The following is a 17,506-nucleotide window of genomic DNA, read 5'->3' on the forward strand; positions in this document are numbered from 1 at the left end:
AAAATGTAAATTTTAAAAGTATTTCATAAAAATCATATTGTTTTTAAATATATATCTAAATAAAGGAAAATATTTTTTAAATTATGTTATATTATTTTAAAATTTTCTTTTTTTTATATCATTTTTTATTCTAACAATGATATACAATTTTAGAAAAATAATTTTTTAGTTATACATATATATATAGTTACTTAATTTAAAATTAAATTAAAATTTAAAACCCGGTTGAACCGGTCCGACCATTGACCCGGCTACAATGCCGAGTCAATGTCCGGTCCGGTTTTCAAAACATTTCTTATTTTTTATAAGGCTTGATTTATGAAACGTAAAGCTTATTATATATCATGGTTCGCGAGTTTGTAAATTAACTAGGGGTGGGCATTTGGGTATCCATTCGGATTTGGTTCGGCTCTGTTCGGGTTTTGGGTTTTCAAGGTGTTTTGGACAACTTCAATACATCTTATATATATTGGATATTTTTTTAATATTTAAATCTAAAATAACTAATATATTTAGGTACATAAATATATTTTGCATACATTTGTGTACCCGAAATATTTCGGTTCGTGTCGGATTTGATTTCGGTTCTCTAGATAAAATTTTTTTGAACTCATTTAGACATTTAACTAATTTTGGTTCGGATTTGGTTTTTTCAGCCTAAAACTAACTATTCTTTACTAATGTGTGTGATAAGATTTTAATATTGTAACAACTATAACAAATACATAACATATATAACATATATATTTTATAAATTATTTTATCCCACGTATGGTATGGCGCAGTTTACACCAAGTTTCTCTTATTAAAATAGAATCATTCTAAAGGACCCAATTTTTTATGTTTTAAATTAAATATACTCTTCTGCTATATAGCTAAATTTTATATTCTAGTTACGCAAAATAACATTATACTATTAAATGTGTTTCCAAATAACACATCAACTAATCTTGTGTCCAAAATTTATAAAACATTAGGTTCTACTTTTTCAATAACATTTTATTTATTTTCTTTTAAATTATTTTCTTTAAAACAACTCAAATATTTTATAAAGGTTGAAAGTAAATATAAATATTTTTGCCGGTTTAGATACTACAAAAAAAATCTAATATAAATTAATTAAATTAATAGATTATTTTATTCGTATTTTCATAAATAAAAAAATTACATTCCTAAACTTAATAAATATTAGATTCTTATTTTTAAATTATTTGCATTCTAAGAAAATATAATTATATATGGAGATTATGCTTGGTTTAAATTGACAATAATAGTTAATATTTAATAATGATAGTTAGTATGAATATATAATAATCATATATCTTTGAAAAAAAAATCATATATCAAAAATTACAATTTACTTTAGAAAACAATATGTTTTTAGGTTTACTTTCTCCCTGGTTTGAACGTTTAATTGAAGAAGTTAAATAATTATAGCTTAGTTACACTAAGAGAACAACATTTTTTAATCTCATGTGTGGTTTACAATCTTAATTTGTAATATAAAGCTCTTGCTTAGCTATAAAATAGCGACCAATGAGATCACCAGATTCAACAACAAACTGTTCTTGAAACCGACCAACGCGTCTGGTTCCAAGATCGAACCCGAGATCTTTGAAACTCGGAAGCCCTTCTGCTTGAACTCCATCACCACATATCAGAAACTGGTTTCCCACAATGAATGATCCTATTGCACGAATCATGAACCCACCAACGCCATGGGGCTTGCATTGAAGCTTCTCAACGACATGAACGAGTTTCTCACTTGGCAAATCTCCTGCTAATGTGTTGCGAATGTTTGATAATTGTGACAAGATTTCTGTAGAGCCTGTGTATTGTTTTCCAGAGTAACTGCAGGAAAAAAACAACAAACTTTAACCAAGAAAACAAACCAAACCAAACCGAATAGTAAACCGAAAATCATATGCTGTGTTTGAAATTGTGAGAGTTTTGGTTACCTGAAAACAGAAGTTTCAGTGTACAGAGATCTAATGTGGTGCCAAAGATCATCATATCCATCAAAGAGGGAGTAATAATGTATGGTGAGCATCTGAACAGAGACCCATCACGATCATTAATGTCTTAATTTTAATTTTGCAGTTTACTGACTAAGCAAACCATCATACTTACATCTGCTATATCTTTCAGTCTTTGAGTTGGATCAAAGATGCTTCGGACAAAAGCAGCCAGATCTACACTTTCCTTCTCATGTTTTGTAATAAAAGGATGTGACAGAAGCTACTCAAGAAACAGAGGAAACACCATCAGAGTTGAATACAAAGAGATTTTAACAAATCTTAAGTTGAAACAGACAAAAAAACAAAGAAAAGCAACAATCTTTGAACCTGATCAGCAGTTGGTCTAGCATCTGCATCTTTCTGGAGGCAAGCATCAATGAAGGAACAGAACTCTGGTGAGAATTCTTGTTTTGATGGTGTTGGTGATGGATCATCCAAGATCTTACAACCACATAACACAAAAAGGACATAAAATTTAGTGTAGATTGAAAATAGTACATGACAACAAAACAAAAAATGGCCAAGTTGATCTCACCTGCAACATAAGATTAACAGGACCTTCATTAGCTATATATGGAAACTCTCCAGTGCCACATTCAAAAAGAGCAAGACCAAGGCTCCATATATCAGCTGGATAAGAATAACCATCATTCCTAATCCGCTCTGGTGACATGTAGGTGACAGTTCCAACAAAAGTAGCACACTTTGCAACCATAAGGTGAAGCAAGTTAGATAAACTCTGAAAAGGTATTATTGGAGCCATAAGGTGAAGCAAGAGATTCATTCGCTCACCATAGCCATTGAGTTCTCAAGACCGGAACTTATGCCAAAATCAGTTATCTTTGGTTCCCCTTTGAGATTTACAAGCAGGTTTGCAGGTTTGATGTCTCTATGGACAAGATGTCTCACTCCATGCAAGTAGCTCAATCCCTAAAACCAAAACCGCACCACATAGTTGCACCTTAATCTTTATTTATTGCACAAATGAAGAGAGTTAAGTATCTTTACTTGCAAGAGTTTGTGGAACATTGATGAAAGAACAGGCTCAGGTATCTTCTTAGTCACTTTCAAGATATCTGCAAGAGATCCTCCATCCATGTATTCAAGAGCTATGCTGATCTGTCCCGAGTCAGGACTATAAAACGCTCCGTGAAAGTCCACAAGACCTTCATGACAAGGAGCTTCACACAGCGTCCGTATCTCTGTAAGCAGTTGCTGTCTTTTCTCCTGCCCAACTCAACCAAATCAATAAACATTCTCGGTAGTATAAGGAAAGGGAGTGCTTTACAGTTTACCCTTTCGAAGATATTGATTCTCTTCAAGGCGAGAAGCCTGTGTTTAGGGATATGAATAGCGCGTTGAACAACGCTGCTAGCTCCGCTTCCTATAGCTCCAAAGACCCTCATCTCATAGGAAGCACATTGATACGTCGTCTCGCTACTCTCTGACTCATCGACATGAGAAGTTGTGCATTTTTGTAACCCGAGTTCGTTGAAGTTGTAAACTCCGTATGATCTACTTAGCAAATTAACAGTTCCACCATCTGATAACTTCACAAACCAACAAAAACTTTTACCACAACAGAAGCCTTATAACATAACAATTTCTTCACTATGAAGTCACAAGAAAGAACTTACTAAATATGAATCGTTTGGGTCTAACGATGAGGATGAAGAGAAACCCTTCTCAGCATCAAACAAAGGAGAAAGCTTCTTCTTCAGTTCCTCCAATGCTGCCATCTGCGACACACAGACAAGAGTCAACATTAACTATGCCAAATTAGGAAACTTTTTTATTTGGGTAAAATCTCGGAAACATTAACTATCTTAAAGTCGATCTCTTTCTTAAATACAGTGATCTCCTCGTTTGCTATACATTAAAGGATCAAAACGAAGTCATGACAAGTCATTATACACAAACGATCAAAATGAAAAGAATTACGAAAGTAATTGTAGAAAAGTTAGATGATAAGATAAGACTTCAGAATTTTTGAAGAAATCAAGTAAGCAAGGGATCAGACAAGTTGCAGTTAAGACAGGGAAGGAATCAAGCAATTACAAGTTATGTTTGAAGAAAATAAACTTACTTTTGTTACTCGAAGTGTGTTGCTTTTTCGATCACCCTTTTCGCTTTTTTTGGGATGTCTCCTATGAGATGAGGAAGACGAACCCGTATAACGTTTCTCTCTGAAGAAGCAGTCCCAAACCGTAACGTTGTATTGTTCCGTGATTTGTAAAATAAACTGCCTGTCATTTTATAAATTAGAACCGGCACGAAGTCTAGTTTATAATTTCGGAACCGTGTTTTTCATGGCCCAATATGCACATAGTAGCCCGAAGATTTCCCCTAAGCCTAGAATTTCATTTTAAAGGAAAATTGTGCTCCACTAGTATTCTATTTCTTGTTTCAAAATAAACAATATTGTTTCAAATTTGAAGATATACTAATAATATTTTCATTTTTAAGAAAAAAATTTTAAATTTTAAATTGGTCTTTAACTTTAAATTGTTCTTATTTTTTGATAATATATAACCCAATTAATATCTCATATTTATTTATTATTTTCATCTAATTAATTTATAATATTAAATATATTAAACATATATTAAAGGAAAGATAACATTATAAAATTAATATAAAAAGTGAAATACATGATTGATAACACTAAACTAAAAAATTAATACAACATAAAGTAACACTAATAATGTGGTAAATCAACTCTTGGTCCATTAAAATCATTAAGATATTGAGATGTGGAACATGCCTTTGAATCCAGAAAAGCAATATTTTAGAGTTGTCCAATCACGCGTTGCAATTGTAAAGGGCCAGTTTGTCTTTGAAAAAAAAGTGATACATGACATAATAATTATTTGTATAATTTTACATAATATATAATTGATGATGAGCGCGATTTTGAAATACCAATTGAAGTTAGTAGAAAATTTTCACCTATGAAGGTTAATACCTAATAACACAATAATATTCGTTTCCAAAAAAATTTAACGCGATCTACAAGAACTGAAATGAACATTTCGCACTTCAGAACGATTTAATTGATCATTTGTGGAAAAGATATAACATTAATGTTTCTTTATAAAATCTAGTATTGTTGTTATTTATTTTATTATGTTTTAATAATTTTATTATATGATAAAATGTTGAATTTTATAACAACTGTTTTGGAATATTGTTAAAACAAAATAGTTGTGTAAATTTAGTAAATATTAAAAAGTATAAAGTGTTATTAATAATTAATGATAAAGTAGATATGAAATATATTTGTAATTCTTTTTACTAAAAATTGAAGCAAATCATTGGAAAAGATGTTTCATTTTTTCATTTATTTTGAAGAAAGTACATTTTTAAAATGAAAATAAAGCAACTAGTGGAGATGTCCTTATAAAATTGAAAATTGCGGAAAATTGGAGAATATGAGAACACAAAAGGCTTGTTTTAGCTGGGTAAAAGATCTGCTCAATGTCACCTGAACATTTTCTTTTTGACATATTATATTAGTTGATCTGATCAGTTTCGATATAAATGTACTTGGTGTTACAAAGAATATTTCTATCTAAAATGCTATTATACGGTGTGATCCAGGTTTATAATGTTTTCTAAGTAACATTAGAGATAGCCGGACTGCATATTACTGAATAATCATGTAAACTACATAAGTTGAGTACAATTTCAAAATTTACACATAGCAATGATTTTGTTTCAAGAAATGTTTGAATCCTGAAAAAATGTTTTTATCATATTCTTAAATCTTGTCTACCACCTAAATATTAAGGATTTAAGGAGTTTAAAGGGTATGAATTATATAATACAACAAAGTGAGTTACTGAATTCAAATATTAAACCGTCGACAAAAAAGAAATCAAATATTAAACCTGTCAAATTACCGTATAATCTTACCAAAAAAAAACATTTGATGTACTCAAAATATAAAAAGCAAGAAATAAAATTTACAGTCGATGTAATGGAGTTTTAAAAGTAGAGAAACTCTTACAAATCTAACACGTGTTAATAAACTTCAAAATACTAGATATGAACCAGTTTGAAACTATATAACACCCCTTATAAAAGCGTCTCCAAAAATATTTTATAACTTTAAGTATGATTTTTTTTTACTCTCCAAAAGTAAACTGTAAAATCAAATTAAAGGCTTGATTTGTGAAACTTCAATTATATACCACATTTATGATTTTTAAATATCTTTTTGTTTATATATTTAATCCTCAAGCCTAGTTATTTTCAAATCCACAGTTATTTTGAATTTGCTTTTATAAATGTAATTTTTACAGATAAATTTTTTTAAAAAAATATTTTAAAATTAGATTTAGACAATAAAAGTATTACAACTGAAACTTAACAAACTCATCATATATGGAAGTGTTACAAAAATATTTTTATAGAGTAATGTGTTATTTTACTTGTAATTTAATATTTAATTATGTATTGTTATGTAAACTTTTATATTTTAATATAACATTCTATTAAGTGATACTACTATAATATTTTTATATATATCCGATTTATTTAAAAAAATTTATGGATTTAAATTAATTATAATGACTATAAGGATTAAAGTATTAAAATATATATAAACACTTCTGAAGTTCAATTTGAAATTTTACGAACTTTAAAATACAGTATTTTTTGGAGATGCTTTAAGTAACAAATAAATCATTTTATGTGACTTACCCTGGATTGAAATGAACCGTAAAAAATTGAAATTGTAAAAACACACTCAAAATATATAAACGTAATAAATTAATTTAAAATATTCTAAATTTTGAATAGTATAAGAAAATGCATGCATAAAAATGAAGACTTAGATTTGTTTTATTAATCTACACATTAAACTTTATTTCTCTGCAGGTTCGGTATCTTAAAAGTATTCAGACAACTTCAATACGAACTAGATGCATGGGTGTGCTTTCTTCTGTATTGTTTTAAATTTATGTCAGCGGAGTAAGCGAAAACATCTTTTAAATCTCGTGAAATAAAAATTACAAAAAGGAGAAAAGAAGAAATAAGTTGAAACTTGGAAATCATGCAAAGCCACACCTCTACTTCACTAACATCTCACCGTCTTAGGTGTCCCCTTCTCATCTCTCCAACTCCATCTATAAATAAACCTTCTCAAAACTTTAAATTTTATTACAATTCAAGAAAAGCGAAAAAGATCAAAGAACAAGTAGCTAGACACTTGCTCGAACATTGTCTTAATGGCGGATACACATCGCGTCGACCGTACTGACAGGCACTTGCAATTTCAGTCGCCTTATGAAGGTGGCCGAGTGAATATACAGTTTGAAGGCGCTGGTGGAGGTTACGGCCAATCTGGCTATGGTGGTGGTGGTGGTTATGGCCAGTCTGGTTATGGCGGTGGTGGCTACAAGAGTATGATGCCTGAAAGTGGCCCATCTAGCACTCAAGTAACGTTTTATGCACGTTTTGCATTTTTGATATATATATATATATATATATATATTTTTTTTTTCTCTAATCTTTATGCATACAAAGTTAATGAGATTATTCTTGGAACCAAATAAGACATGTTTTATAATTCCGGAATTGTTTTCTTTAAGCAAAAGAATTATGAGATTTGAATTTGTAACTGGTGCTTACCATATAATGGTTAATAAGATATGTATTATTATATTTTCTCAGAAAAAGATACGTATTATTCCGATTGCTAATAATTTTTTTCTTTTTAAAGATGCACCTACAATGGTCCGATCGATATAGTCATATATATAGTAATATATATATATATATATATATATATATATATATATATATATTTCTTTTTTTTTCTCTTGTTAATATATTTTTCTTCATCTTTATCCTTTGATTTTTAACTAATATTGTCTTCATAAGATTCACTTTAAAAATGGTTACATGCACATATATACACATCTTTGTCTTGGTTTTACTATAGTTGTCAACTAATTAACGTCATTTTTGAAAGGTAATTTCTTTTCTGGTTGGTGTCCCTTTAGTCGGTTCGCTGCTTGCCATAGCCGGTTTACTTCTAGCCGGTTCAGTGATAGGTTTAATGATCTCAATACCGCTTTTCCTGCTCTTCAGCCCGGTCATAGTCCCAGCGGCTATAACCATCGGGCTTGCAACAACGGGCTTCTTGACCTCCGGAATGTTTGGTCTAACTGGGCTCAGCTCAATCTCGTGGGTCATGAACTACCTTCGTAGGACCAGGGGGAGTGTGCCTGATCAACTGGAGTATGCTAAGAGGAGAATGGCTGATGCTGTTGGCTACGCTGGACAGAAGGGTAAAGAAGTGGGTCAGTTCGTACAGGATAAAGCCCATGACGCTAAACAATATGATATTTCTAAGCCACATGATACTACTACTACTACCACCACCACTACCAAGGGTCTTGAGACTAGGACGGCAGCAGCATGATGAAGTTCTCTTTGAGGGGTTATCCTATTTTCACTATGATGTTGAAGTTCTTTTGTTATCTTTTAGTTTCAAGCCAAGAACCGTGCAGTGCGGTGTCTTTGTAAAGCATAAACTGTCGTCAGTACTGTACTTGAATGTTCAATAAGTTATACATCGTCTTATGTCAGAAACTGTGGATGTTTATATATGCGTTTAGTAGTAATTATAAGACAATCTCCAGATGAAAACTCAGAAACTACAAATAATTATGCAAAAGCAAGAACTTTTTGAGAAATGATGAAACCTCTTAGAATCTCTAATAATGAATCTCCCTTTCTCCATCAAAGATATTACTTTAGCTGTTTCATGAAAATCTCCACTTCTCCACGCATTCTCAGATTTTTCCTTATGGTTATCGTCTCCACTGGACTAATTAAGCCCAAACACAATTACAATTACAATACAAACTCCATTCTTCATTTATATCCTAATTCATTCTTCATCGTCTTTCTAATCTTTTCTTCTGTATCATCTCTGATTCAGGATGAGACCAATCTCCAACAACAGACCTGACTCTTTGTCATGCTATATGTAGCTACACCCTGAAGCTCTTACAAGACCACCATTCTGTTCAGTAAATTCCTTATTCTTGAAGCATCTTTCCATTGACCAGAAGCTGAATAGATATTTGATAGCATTATGTAGTTTCTACCATCACAAGTTTCTAACTCAAACAAACTATCTGCAGCTTCTTTGCCGAGTTTAGTTAGTATTTACATACATAAACCCTACAAGCACCAAGCAAAGCTCCCCAAACACCAGAACTGGGCTCCTTTGGCATATCTTTGATCAACCATACATGAGTAGTCTCTAATACGAGCTATAGTTCTGTTAACTATTGTTGTTTAACCGTGACAGACATTAGTTCTAGTATAAACTAATAGAAAGGCATAAAAACTCACTCTAATCTATAGAAAATTCGATACATGTATAACAAAAATTACCGGTTTACATTTCTGACATCAAACCGTCTCGTTGGGTTAAACCTTGGATCATGTACTTACAACTTAAAGTGTTTGGTACAAACCCAACTCTCTGCATTCTTTCCTGAAGCTCTAACACCTTCTTATACCCACTTCCCCTTTCAAGAATCGCTTTAACAAGCAAATTGTAACTCTCTATGTCAAAGATTCTAAACTCCATAGCAAAGAAACTCAATAAACTCTCAGCTTTACCGAAATCCAACTCCTTGCAGTATCCATTAACCAAAGCCCCGCATATAAAACAATCCGGCTTCACATCAGAATCAACCATTTCCACCATCAAAGACTCAGCTTCACGGTTCCTACCAATCCTACACAAGCATCCAATAAGAGCTCGGTAAGAATTAACATCTAACACTTGGTTCTGACTTGTGAGTTTCTCTTTCAGAAGCAACGCCTCTTCAATAGCATCACAACGGGAGAAAGACTCGATTAAGCTGTTGTAAGTCTCTGGTTTCACCTTGCGACCTTCCTCTTCGCTGATTCTTTCTAACAGATGCTTTGCTGCAAACGGTTTCCCTTCCCGGCACAAACTTTCAATCAGAAAGCTGCAAACTTCAAACGGGATTCTAACCCTCAACCTTGTAAGCTCGACAACAAAGTTCACAGCAGCAAGTAACCGTCCTTCTCTCACAAACCCTTCAACTATAATCTTACAAGTGAACCTATCCGGAACAACGCTATTCCCAAGCATTTCGTGCAACAGCCTCTTCGCCTGTTCCATCATCCCTTCTTTACAATAAGCATATACAAGAGTGTTGTAGGCTACACAATCAGGCTTAATCCCTCTGTCTACCATCCTGTGGAAAGTCTGATGAGCTTCTCTAACCCTCCCATCTTTACAAAGACCTTTAATAAGCGACGTGTAAGTAACCAAATCCGGCACAACACGACGCCGATACATGATCTTATACAGATAAAACGCTTCTTTCAACCTTCCTCTCCTACAATAACTACTCACCAACGTGTTATAAGTAACCAAATCAGGCTCAAACCCTTCTTCTTCCTCCATCTTCTCCAAAAAGTCGTTAACTTGGTTAAACCCCGAACCGTTGCAGAACGCATTGGTGAGAATGTTGAACGTATGAGCGTTGGGATGGATTCCTACTCTACACATCACGCGATACACTCGCCAACAGTCATCCGTTAGGTCCAGTTTTAGCAACCCGTTCAAGAGATGGTTACAAGTGACAACGCTAACACGAAAACCAAAAGCAATCACCTTTCGAAACGCCGAGAAGGATTCTTCTACCAAACCTAACTTCAGGTAGGCCTTGACGAGGATATCGAAAACAACAGGATCCCAATTACATTCCTCAGTAGCAGAAACCAAAACACTAAACACATCTTCTTCTTCTTTAACGACTAATTCGATCAGTTCACAGAGGAATTGCATAGCTAAAGGAAACTTCTTGGACCAAGCGAGAACGTGAAGAAGCAAACAGTAGTTACCAACGTTCGGGGTCTTACCCAAATCGGATTTGACCCAATTGAAGAAGGCGAGGGCTCGAGTGGCGTCTGATTGGAACCTAAGCAAAACCCTAGAGATTTGGCGGTGGCCGAGGTGAGGAATCAGCGATTTGACCTCGTTGTGGAGGTTGGATGAGAGGGAATCGCGTTGATTGAGAGAGGAGCAGATGACGTCGACGATTCGGTTAGGGTTTTGGGTATTGGGAAGTAGATTGTAAAGCGGGTTGAAGGTGATTGGTTTAGGTGGATCATCACATCGCGGGATTAGCTGCAACGTAGAAGAAGAGGGGGAGGATGAGAAGAAGCGATGGTTAGAGAAATCTCGTTTGAGAAGAGAAGTAGCATTAATGGCTGATATTCGCTTCATAAACGAAACAGCGACCAAGAGAAGGCGAAAGAGAGAGAGAGAATTGAAATGAAAGAAGCAGAGAACAAATGAAAATTCGGATTTGTTAGAACGGAAGTTAAGTTTCTAATAGGCTTTCAATTCTCCTTTTAATGGGCTTTTTATATATAGGAGTATAAGTTCGGCCTACTTTCTTCACTTCATTCAATAAGAGATTACACAATATTTTATACATTTATCTCAAAACTAGTATTACCCCCGTGCTATGCACGGGTCAGCTTCACTGTCTTCTAACTTATCCGATCATAAATTTACAATTACTATTAAAATAAATTATTATTTTAGTTACATATTTTCTTAACCTATATAACACATCGATGCTAAAATAGATGCATTCAACAAAGCGGATAAAATACATCATAAAAATATGGTATAAATATTATACTTGATACATGTTCCAATAAAATATAATACTTGATATATTCAGTTTTGTTTTTGTAAATAATCCCTCTTTAAAATACAAACCTATTCATCTAACATAACAAATATAAAAAATGAAATATTGAACAAAATGAAACAATAAAATTATGATAAATTATAATTTAATTGAAAATGTTTTGATATAAAAATTGCAGCTAGATAAAATTCTGATAAAACAATCAAAGAATTCTATTTAAACAGATTAAAAAGAAGTTTTGTCTATTTAAACAGATTTTCTCATACCATGATTTAAATCCAGTCGTGTTTACCTTTTTCTATAAGAATTAACTTTTCATGCTGAGAATAACTTTAGGCTTCTGGTAATAATATTGTGTGAAAGAAAGCTCTGTTTTTCCACCATTTTGTGAAAGTGTAAACTACAAAACAGAAGTATACTATGATCAAATCCTCAACTTTGAATCATGCAGAAAAATATAATAGAATAGTGTTCGAAAAAGAGAAGAAATGAATTTAAATAATTTTTGTCAAATTCGAAAACAAAATAAAATTACCAAGAAGATGAAATTGTGGAGACGAAGAAGAGAAAAAAAAGATTATCTTCTCTGCTGTGTATTCTTAGACCAAAAAGTGAAACAAAGAAAAGAATATTGAAAAGTAAAAACCGTAACTGAATGTTTTATAAGAGGTGAAGCAGTTGACATTGAGAGGGAAGGATTTACGAAAGTCATTTTGGAACGTGGTTGTGTAAAAATAGGATTCTTGTTTTGCAGTTACAAATATTTGAAATCAACTGAACGTAGTATACTTTTGATTTTTTTTGGTTTCGTAAATGAATGACATTTTTGAATTTTTTTGAGAAAATTAAATAGTTTGAAATCATGCCATGAGAATAGGGATCGTGGAGTTCTTTATAGAGACTGTTATTTTTATACAGTTTGATTTTGTAATAGATTTAGATTTTAATTATTATGTTGATAATTAATTAGCTTTTATTGATTTTTAAAATCCACAAGTTTCATCCGTGTATGAGAAATTTATAAAATGTTGGTTATTTGAAATTGTGAAACTTTCATATTTTGATGAACAAAAAACGTGATTGCTTTTCTGTATTTTTCAATCATTTTTTTGAAAAAATTCCACGTGTCAGAGTTTGATTCGCTAGGCGACTTGCACTTTAGTATATAAGGGATATCAATGTTAATCTTCTTTCTTCTACTTTGTTTTTCACTGGTTGTCAGGATCCATTAATTTTAGAAGCAGTTTTTCTTTTTGGTCGATTTATTTTTAAAGAACTTAAATATTCTCTATTTACCAAATTATTGATTTAATTCCTTCTAGAAACTTAAATTGAAAACTTAGGTGTATTATTCAAATTCTCGGCCAACCAGCTAGAAATAAAAATATGGCACTGAAAATGAAGCTAAACTTAACTGAAACATCAAATATTATCTTTCACAAATAAATATGAAAAATAATAGTGGCAGTACAAATCACACCACTGAAAACAAAACAAAAAGAAACACTTAAAAGCCAATAACTTATACCCTAATGGGTAAATTTTAGTTGTTCACTCTCAGAAACCATGTAGAAAAACAAACGGCACGGAGCTCATAATTAAGGAGTTCAGAAGGATACACATAAGCACCTTCCAAAACTCTAAAACAAATACTTAATAGAAGACAAACCCTCTGGTGCAGACCAAGGCACTTGAACCATCACCATTGACTCTTCGTACCCAAACTCAACATCTTCACCATCAATCTTGCAGCTCACAGGTTTCTTCGATGCATAAACCCTTAATTCTCCAGCACCACGAACACCGATCTCAACGGATTCCTCATGATAAACCAAGGATCGAATCGCACCGCTAGTGTTAAGCATGTTAACCAATCCGATTGGAGCAAACTGAACCGAACTGCCCTCAATGGTGACAACTGGTGAGACAGTGATGAGCTCGAACTTGAAGGGCTCTAATGTGATCTCGAGATCATCGTTTTGCCCGGACAACACAAGCTTCTTGGATTGAGACAAGAACAAAGCAAACTCTTCAACGTTTTCAATGGAGATCGGGTTGTTCCCACTGTTCCATTCAACGTCATTAGGATTTGTTGTGGCGGTTAACGTGTTAACGCATTGGGAGAAGCATTGGTTGCGTCGAGTTTCTCTGCACCATCCTCCTCCTTGACAGTTGAATGCTCCGATGATTCCAGTGTACTAAGAAAAGACAGAACAAACGATTGTAATGAATCAAACAGAAACTTAATAAAACCAAAAGAATTTTAAACGCAGTAAAGCACCATTAGAATTTTAAATTTAATAAAAACACATTTTACGATCATAAATCCAAAAGAAAGAGCTAAAGCTTAAGGTTTCAATCAGCCACATGTAGAACCAAAAGCCCTTTCAAGTATTCAGATTCAATCAAGTTTAAGAGTGTTCTAAGCCCGCCCAATTTAAAATCAAAATTAGTTAAGTAGAGAGGTTATAAGAGCACACTAACGAGACAATGAAAAGAAACCATTAGTACCTTGTTCAAGTTCCAAATCTTGAGCATGGTTTTGCCATCATGAAGAGGGTCTTCAAAGAGACGGTCACGAGTTGGGAGAGCATAGTACTCACACCTCAAAATCGAACCGTCAGGCAAAACGAGTCTCCTCAAGAGATCGAAATCGTGCTGGCCCACACAATCGCTGATGTAAATGGGCCCACCGGAGATGGCACGTGAAGCAGCATGGAACTCAGCACAAGGATGTGTGGACTGAAACATGTCCCAATCAGGCTGGATGAAATTTCCCATCCAAAGACTGTTGTAGGCACAATGGACCATGTGACATCCTTGCAGCCAATACGTGCCGTTAATGTCGCCAGATGGATCCGTGCACCAAAAGTCATCACCTAATACCAATTTCAAATCCAAAAAAGATCATTTATTTATGTTTAAAAATAAATATTTAATATAGCTCAAATCGATAAGAATTATAAAAATAGTCCAGCATATTGTAGTATAAATATCAAAGTAGTAGATGATAAGGAACATGAATCCATTACATTTTGAGGTAGAAACTTACCGACACGACCTAGAGAGATGGCTTCGGTTCCAAGGAACATGAAGTCGTTACAGTGCTCCATGCTGGCGATAACGGCGTTACCGTCAAAATGCTTATTCACTGACGACGTTAAGGCCTTGAAGTAAGCTTTAGCCAAGTCAACTCTCCCGCCATATTTCTCGCACAGCATCTCCAGTATCTGCCACATGTTCGAAGATATGTCACGTATTAATAAGTTTCTCTCATCTGCCACGTGTCGATGACATGTAATGAAAACTGTAAACCCAAAAATCTCAAACACTTACGTGGATAACGTCAACTTTAACGCCGTCAATGCCGACGTTTTGAAGATGAGAGTGAAGACCTTCGTAAAACTCATTCGCCATGTCAGGAGAGACGAATCCGATTCCGGTATCGACGATCTTATCAACGGCGAGATCTTGCATCGTCAACTTAAGCCCCGGCGAGAGCTCTGGTCGGACAATAGTCGACGGCGGAAGAGTAGGAGCTCCGGGACGAAGACCTCCCCAGTAACCGCAAAGCGCGTGCCAGACGTAGATGTAATCAACGGTGGAGAATTCATCTTTCAGATCTCTGACGAAAGCTTTCATCCCGACTTCGTTTTTGCCTTTGGGAGAGACGTAGTCTCTGAACTTGAAGTTCTCTTGAAATTTCAGAAGCCTGTTGAACCAGATTAAACCGGTGTTAAGATTTCAAAACCCAAAACAAATAGAAAATAGAATCTGAATAAACAAAACCAAACTAAGCTTGCGATTGTTTATGGTTAACAATCAAATTTCAACATACTGCTGTTAATAAACCAAACTAAACCGTGCAAAAATGCCAAAATAAAGAAACAGTCAAAGTGAAAACCAATTTATACCAGATTAAACCGTGTAAGGAACTAAACCGTTAGAACAAGACAAAAAATAACTAATATTCGCAATAACAATTGAAACCGGATCAACCATGCTAAACCGCTAGAAAGAAGACAAAACTACACTCAGATCGGATTAAAATTTTTAAAACTATACTCAGATCAGATTAAAAACCAAGCTAAGCCGTTAGAAGCGAGACAGAATAAAGAGTAAACCGGAATAAACCAACCTGCAAGGCATTTGCTCCCCGGCGACGGTACAGCTCATCCCTTCAACATCGATATCATCGGAATCATGAGCAATTGATTGCCAACCGTCGTCGATCAGAACCAAACCCGGCGGACAACCACCGTCGACGAGACACTTAACACCCTTATGAACACCTTCAGGGTTCACCGTCAAGTAAAACGCATCCCACGTGCACCACCCGAACTTATCGACGATCCCCGGCGGCGTTTTCTCCTCCAACAGCTTGAAGGTGTTCAGATGAACCCTGACCACTTTCATCGCGTCTTTCACAAGCTTGAACGGATCATCTCCGGCGTGAACATATACAGCCTGACGAAACTCCGACCCGGTCACTTGGGTGGACCCGGATTCGACGCAGACCGCCACGTCATCGTCTTCTCCAGGTTGAAAGGACGAACGGAAAGAGCCTTCGAGAAGCGGCAGAAGGAGGACATAAGGACGACCCGACCCGGAGTTCTCGAGGATGATGATTTGGGTCTCGTTCTCGATGTCGGATCCTTTGGAACCGACCCAGTGAGTGGTCCACCAAACCTTGAAACGGAATATGCTCATGAATCGAATATCCCTGAGTTTGCCGATGGACGCCACGTGGCGGCTTTGTGGCTCGCCATCGAGGTTAAACCCGATGAATGAACCGGCGGAGGCGTCAACCGGTTCTCCGTCTTTGTCAGCTAGGTGAGGCGAAGGAGTGACGGTCACGTTAACCGGTACATCGGTTAAGACAACGTGACCATTGGCTAGGAGATCGGAACCCTCTAGCCGGAAAAGAGGCTTTCCGGAGTGGTCAATGCCGTTGACTGCAGCATCGGATTTAATTACGCTCGGTGGAGCCATTTTCGCTGAAGGGAGTTGGTTTTTAGGTTAAGTTGGATTAGGTGAAGGCAGAAGAACGTATTTATATAGTAACGGAGATGATGGATTTTGTAAACTTCCCCTAATTGCGATTATTTGATGAGATTATGGATTGGAAGAGAGTTTGGAAATGTCAATATACTTATATAGATTTGATATGACGACATCTAATGGAATGAGCAAGAAAGCGGGACCTTTAATTCTCTCTTTTGCATATATTTATTTACTTATTATTTTGATAATATTTGTTTGATTTCTTTCGAAATCTTTATGTGGGGTATGTTTGATTTGCTACCAATAGATTTTGGTAGTTAGTAGTTAATGAGAAGAGAATTAAAATATTTATACAGACGGTTCTAGACGCATGGCTTTTAGGCAAATTTTAGTTTTCCATGCTGTATCAATTCCATTTTTAATTTGTCTACCAACCAAACTAATTCATGTCGGTTGACCAATGAATCTATGACAATAATATTGAAATATGTATTCAATTTGTTTCACTTATTTTCTTTACTACATATATTTAAGAAAAGTGACTAAGACATCCATAGTATTTTCAAAATATAATATTTTATTGCCTAAACTACAGATATGATTGCTGACCAAAAAAAATGAGAATGAAGATTCAATTCCTTATAGTTTCCATAAACATACACCATTTATAAAGAATTAATTTTTCTTTCAATTCATTATCATCTTTCTTTGTAGAGAATAACAAAATAAAAAATTTTCTCATTATTTTCGAGGAGGAAC

At 34.5% G+C, this 17,506-nt stretch overlaps 4 protein-coding genes across 5 annotated transcripts; 1 reads left to right on the forward strand and 3 right to left on the reverse strand.

Moving 5' to 3' along the window:
- Positions 1–1,319: 1,319 nt before the first annotated feature.
- On the reverse strand, positions 1,320–4,254 carry LOC103863991 (mitogen-activated protein kinase kinase 3). Of its 2 annotated transcripts, none has more exons than XM_009141756.3 (10): positions 4,105–4,254; positions 3,656–3,757; positions 3,314–3,568; positions 3,027–3,245; positions 2,811–2,948; positions 2,554–2,721; positions 2,346–2,459; positions 2,131–2,238; positions 1,959–2,050; positions 1,320–1,851 (listed from the first exon to the last, which is right to left on the reverse strand). In XM_009141756.3, exons 2-10 carry the CDS (start codon positions 3,755–3,757, stop codon positions 1,491–1,493), a joined length of 1,557 nt encoding a protein of 518 aa, XP_009140004.1. In that variant the 5' UTR covers positions 4,105–4,254; the 3' UTR covers positions 1,320–1,490. The 2 variants fall into 2 exon arrangements, with proteins under 2 accessions (XP_009140004.1, XP_018513956.1); XM_018658440.2 differs by lacking the exon at positions 4,105–4,254 and adding an exon at positions 3,841–4,049.
- A 2,919-nt stretch (positions 4,255–7,173) lies between these two features.
- On the forward strand, positions 7,174–8,635 carry LOC103863989 (oleosin 21.2 kDa). Its single transcript, XM_009141755.3, has 2 exons — positions 7,174–7,459; positions 7,996–8,635. The coding sequence occupies exons 1-2, from the start codon at positions 7,250–7,252 to the stop codon at positions 8,446–8,448; spliced, it is 663 nt and encodes a 220-aa protein (XP_009140003.1). The 5' UTR covers positions 7,174–7,249; the 3' UTR covers positions 8,449–8,635.
- Positions 8,636–9,368: 733 nt separating this feature from the next.
- Positions 9,369–11,366, reverse strand: LOC103863988 (pentatricopeptide repeat-containing protein At5g40400). Its single transcript, XM_009141754.2, has one exon. The coding sequence runs from the start codon at positions 11,305–11,307 to the stop codon at positions 9,436–9,438; it is 1,872 nt and encodes a 623-aa protein (XP_009140002.2). The 5' UTR covers positions 11,308–11,366; the 3' UTR covers positions 9,369–9,435.
- A 1,770-nt stretch (positions 11,367–13,136) lies between these two features.
- On the reverse strand, positions 13,137–16,947 carry LOC103863987 (probable galactinol--sucrose galactosyltransferase 5). Its single transcript, XM_009141753.3, has 5 exons — positions 15,882–16,947; positions 15,080–15,455; positions 14,796–14,973; positions 14,255–14,622; positions 13,137–13,941 (listed from the first exon to the last, which is right to left on the reverse strand). The coding sequence occupies exons 1-5, from the start codon at positions 16,733–16,735 to the stop codon at positions 13,384–13,386; spliced, it is 2,334 nt and encodes a 777-aa protein (XP_009140001.1). The 5' UTR covers positions 16,736–16,947; the 3' UTR covers positions 13,137–13,383.
- Between the last annotated feature and the right edge of the window lie 559 nt (positions 16,948–17,506).

This window comes from Brassica rapa, chromosome A04 (assembly GCF_000309985.2).
Source record: "Brassica rapa cultivar Chiifu-401-42 chromosome A04, CAAS_Brap_v3.01, whole genome shotgun sequence".
In the NCBI taxonomy this organism is placed as follows: Eukaryota; Viridiplantae; Streptophyta; class Magnoliopsida; order Brassicales; family Brassicaceae; genus Brassica; species Brassica rapa.

What these genes read in the sequence shown, in the direction of transcription:
- LOC103863991 (XM_009141756.3), bottom strand. Translation starts at nt 3,757, where the DNA reads ATGGCAGCATTGGAGGAACTGAAGAAGAAGCTTTCTCCTTTGTTTGAT. An exon ending in ACCCAAACGATTCATATTTA is followed by an intron (nt 3,569 to 3,655) that starts GTAAGTTCTTTC and finishes TGGTTTGTGAAG; the next exon opens with TTATCAGATGGTGGAACTGT. An exon ending in GACTGAAAGATATAGCAGAT is followed by an intron (nt 2,051 to 2,130) that starts GTAAGTATGATG and finishes GTCTCTGTTCAG; the next exon opens with ATGCTCACCATACATTATTA.
- LOC103863989 (XM_009141755.3), top strand. Translation starts at nt 7,250, where the DNA reads ATGGCGGATACACATCGCGTCGACCGTACTGACAGGCACTTGCAATTT. An exon ending in GTGGCCCATCTAGCACTCAA is followed by an intron (nt 7,460 to 7,995) that starts GTAACGTTTTAT and finishes CATTTTTGAAAG; the next exon opens with GTAATTTCTTTTCTGGTTGG.
- LOC103863988 (XM_009141754.2), bottom strand. Translation starts at nt 11,307, where the DNA reads ATGAAGCGAATATCAGCCATTAATGCTACTTCTCTTCTCAAACGAGAT.
- LOC103863987 (XM_009141753.3), bottom strand. Translation starts at nt 16,735, where the DNA reads ATGGCTCCACCGAGCGTAATTAAATCCGATGCTGCAGTCAACGGCATT. An exon ending in GGGGAGCAAATGCCTTGCAG is followed by an intron (nt 15,456 to 15,881) that starts GTTGGTTTATTC and finishes CTGGTTCAACAG; the next exon opens with GCTTCTGAAATTTCAAGAGA. An exon ending in CATCTCTCTAGGTCGTGTCG is followed by an intron (nt 14,623 to 14,795) that starts GTAAGTTTCTAC and finishes AATTGGTATTAG; the next exon opens with GTGATGACTTTTGGTGCACG.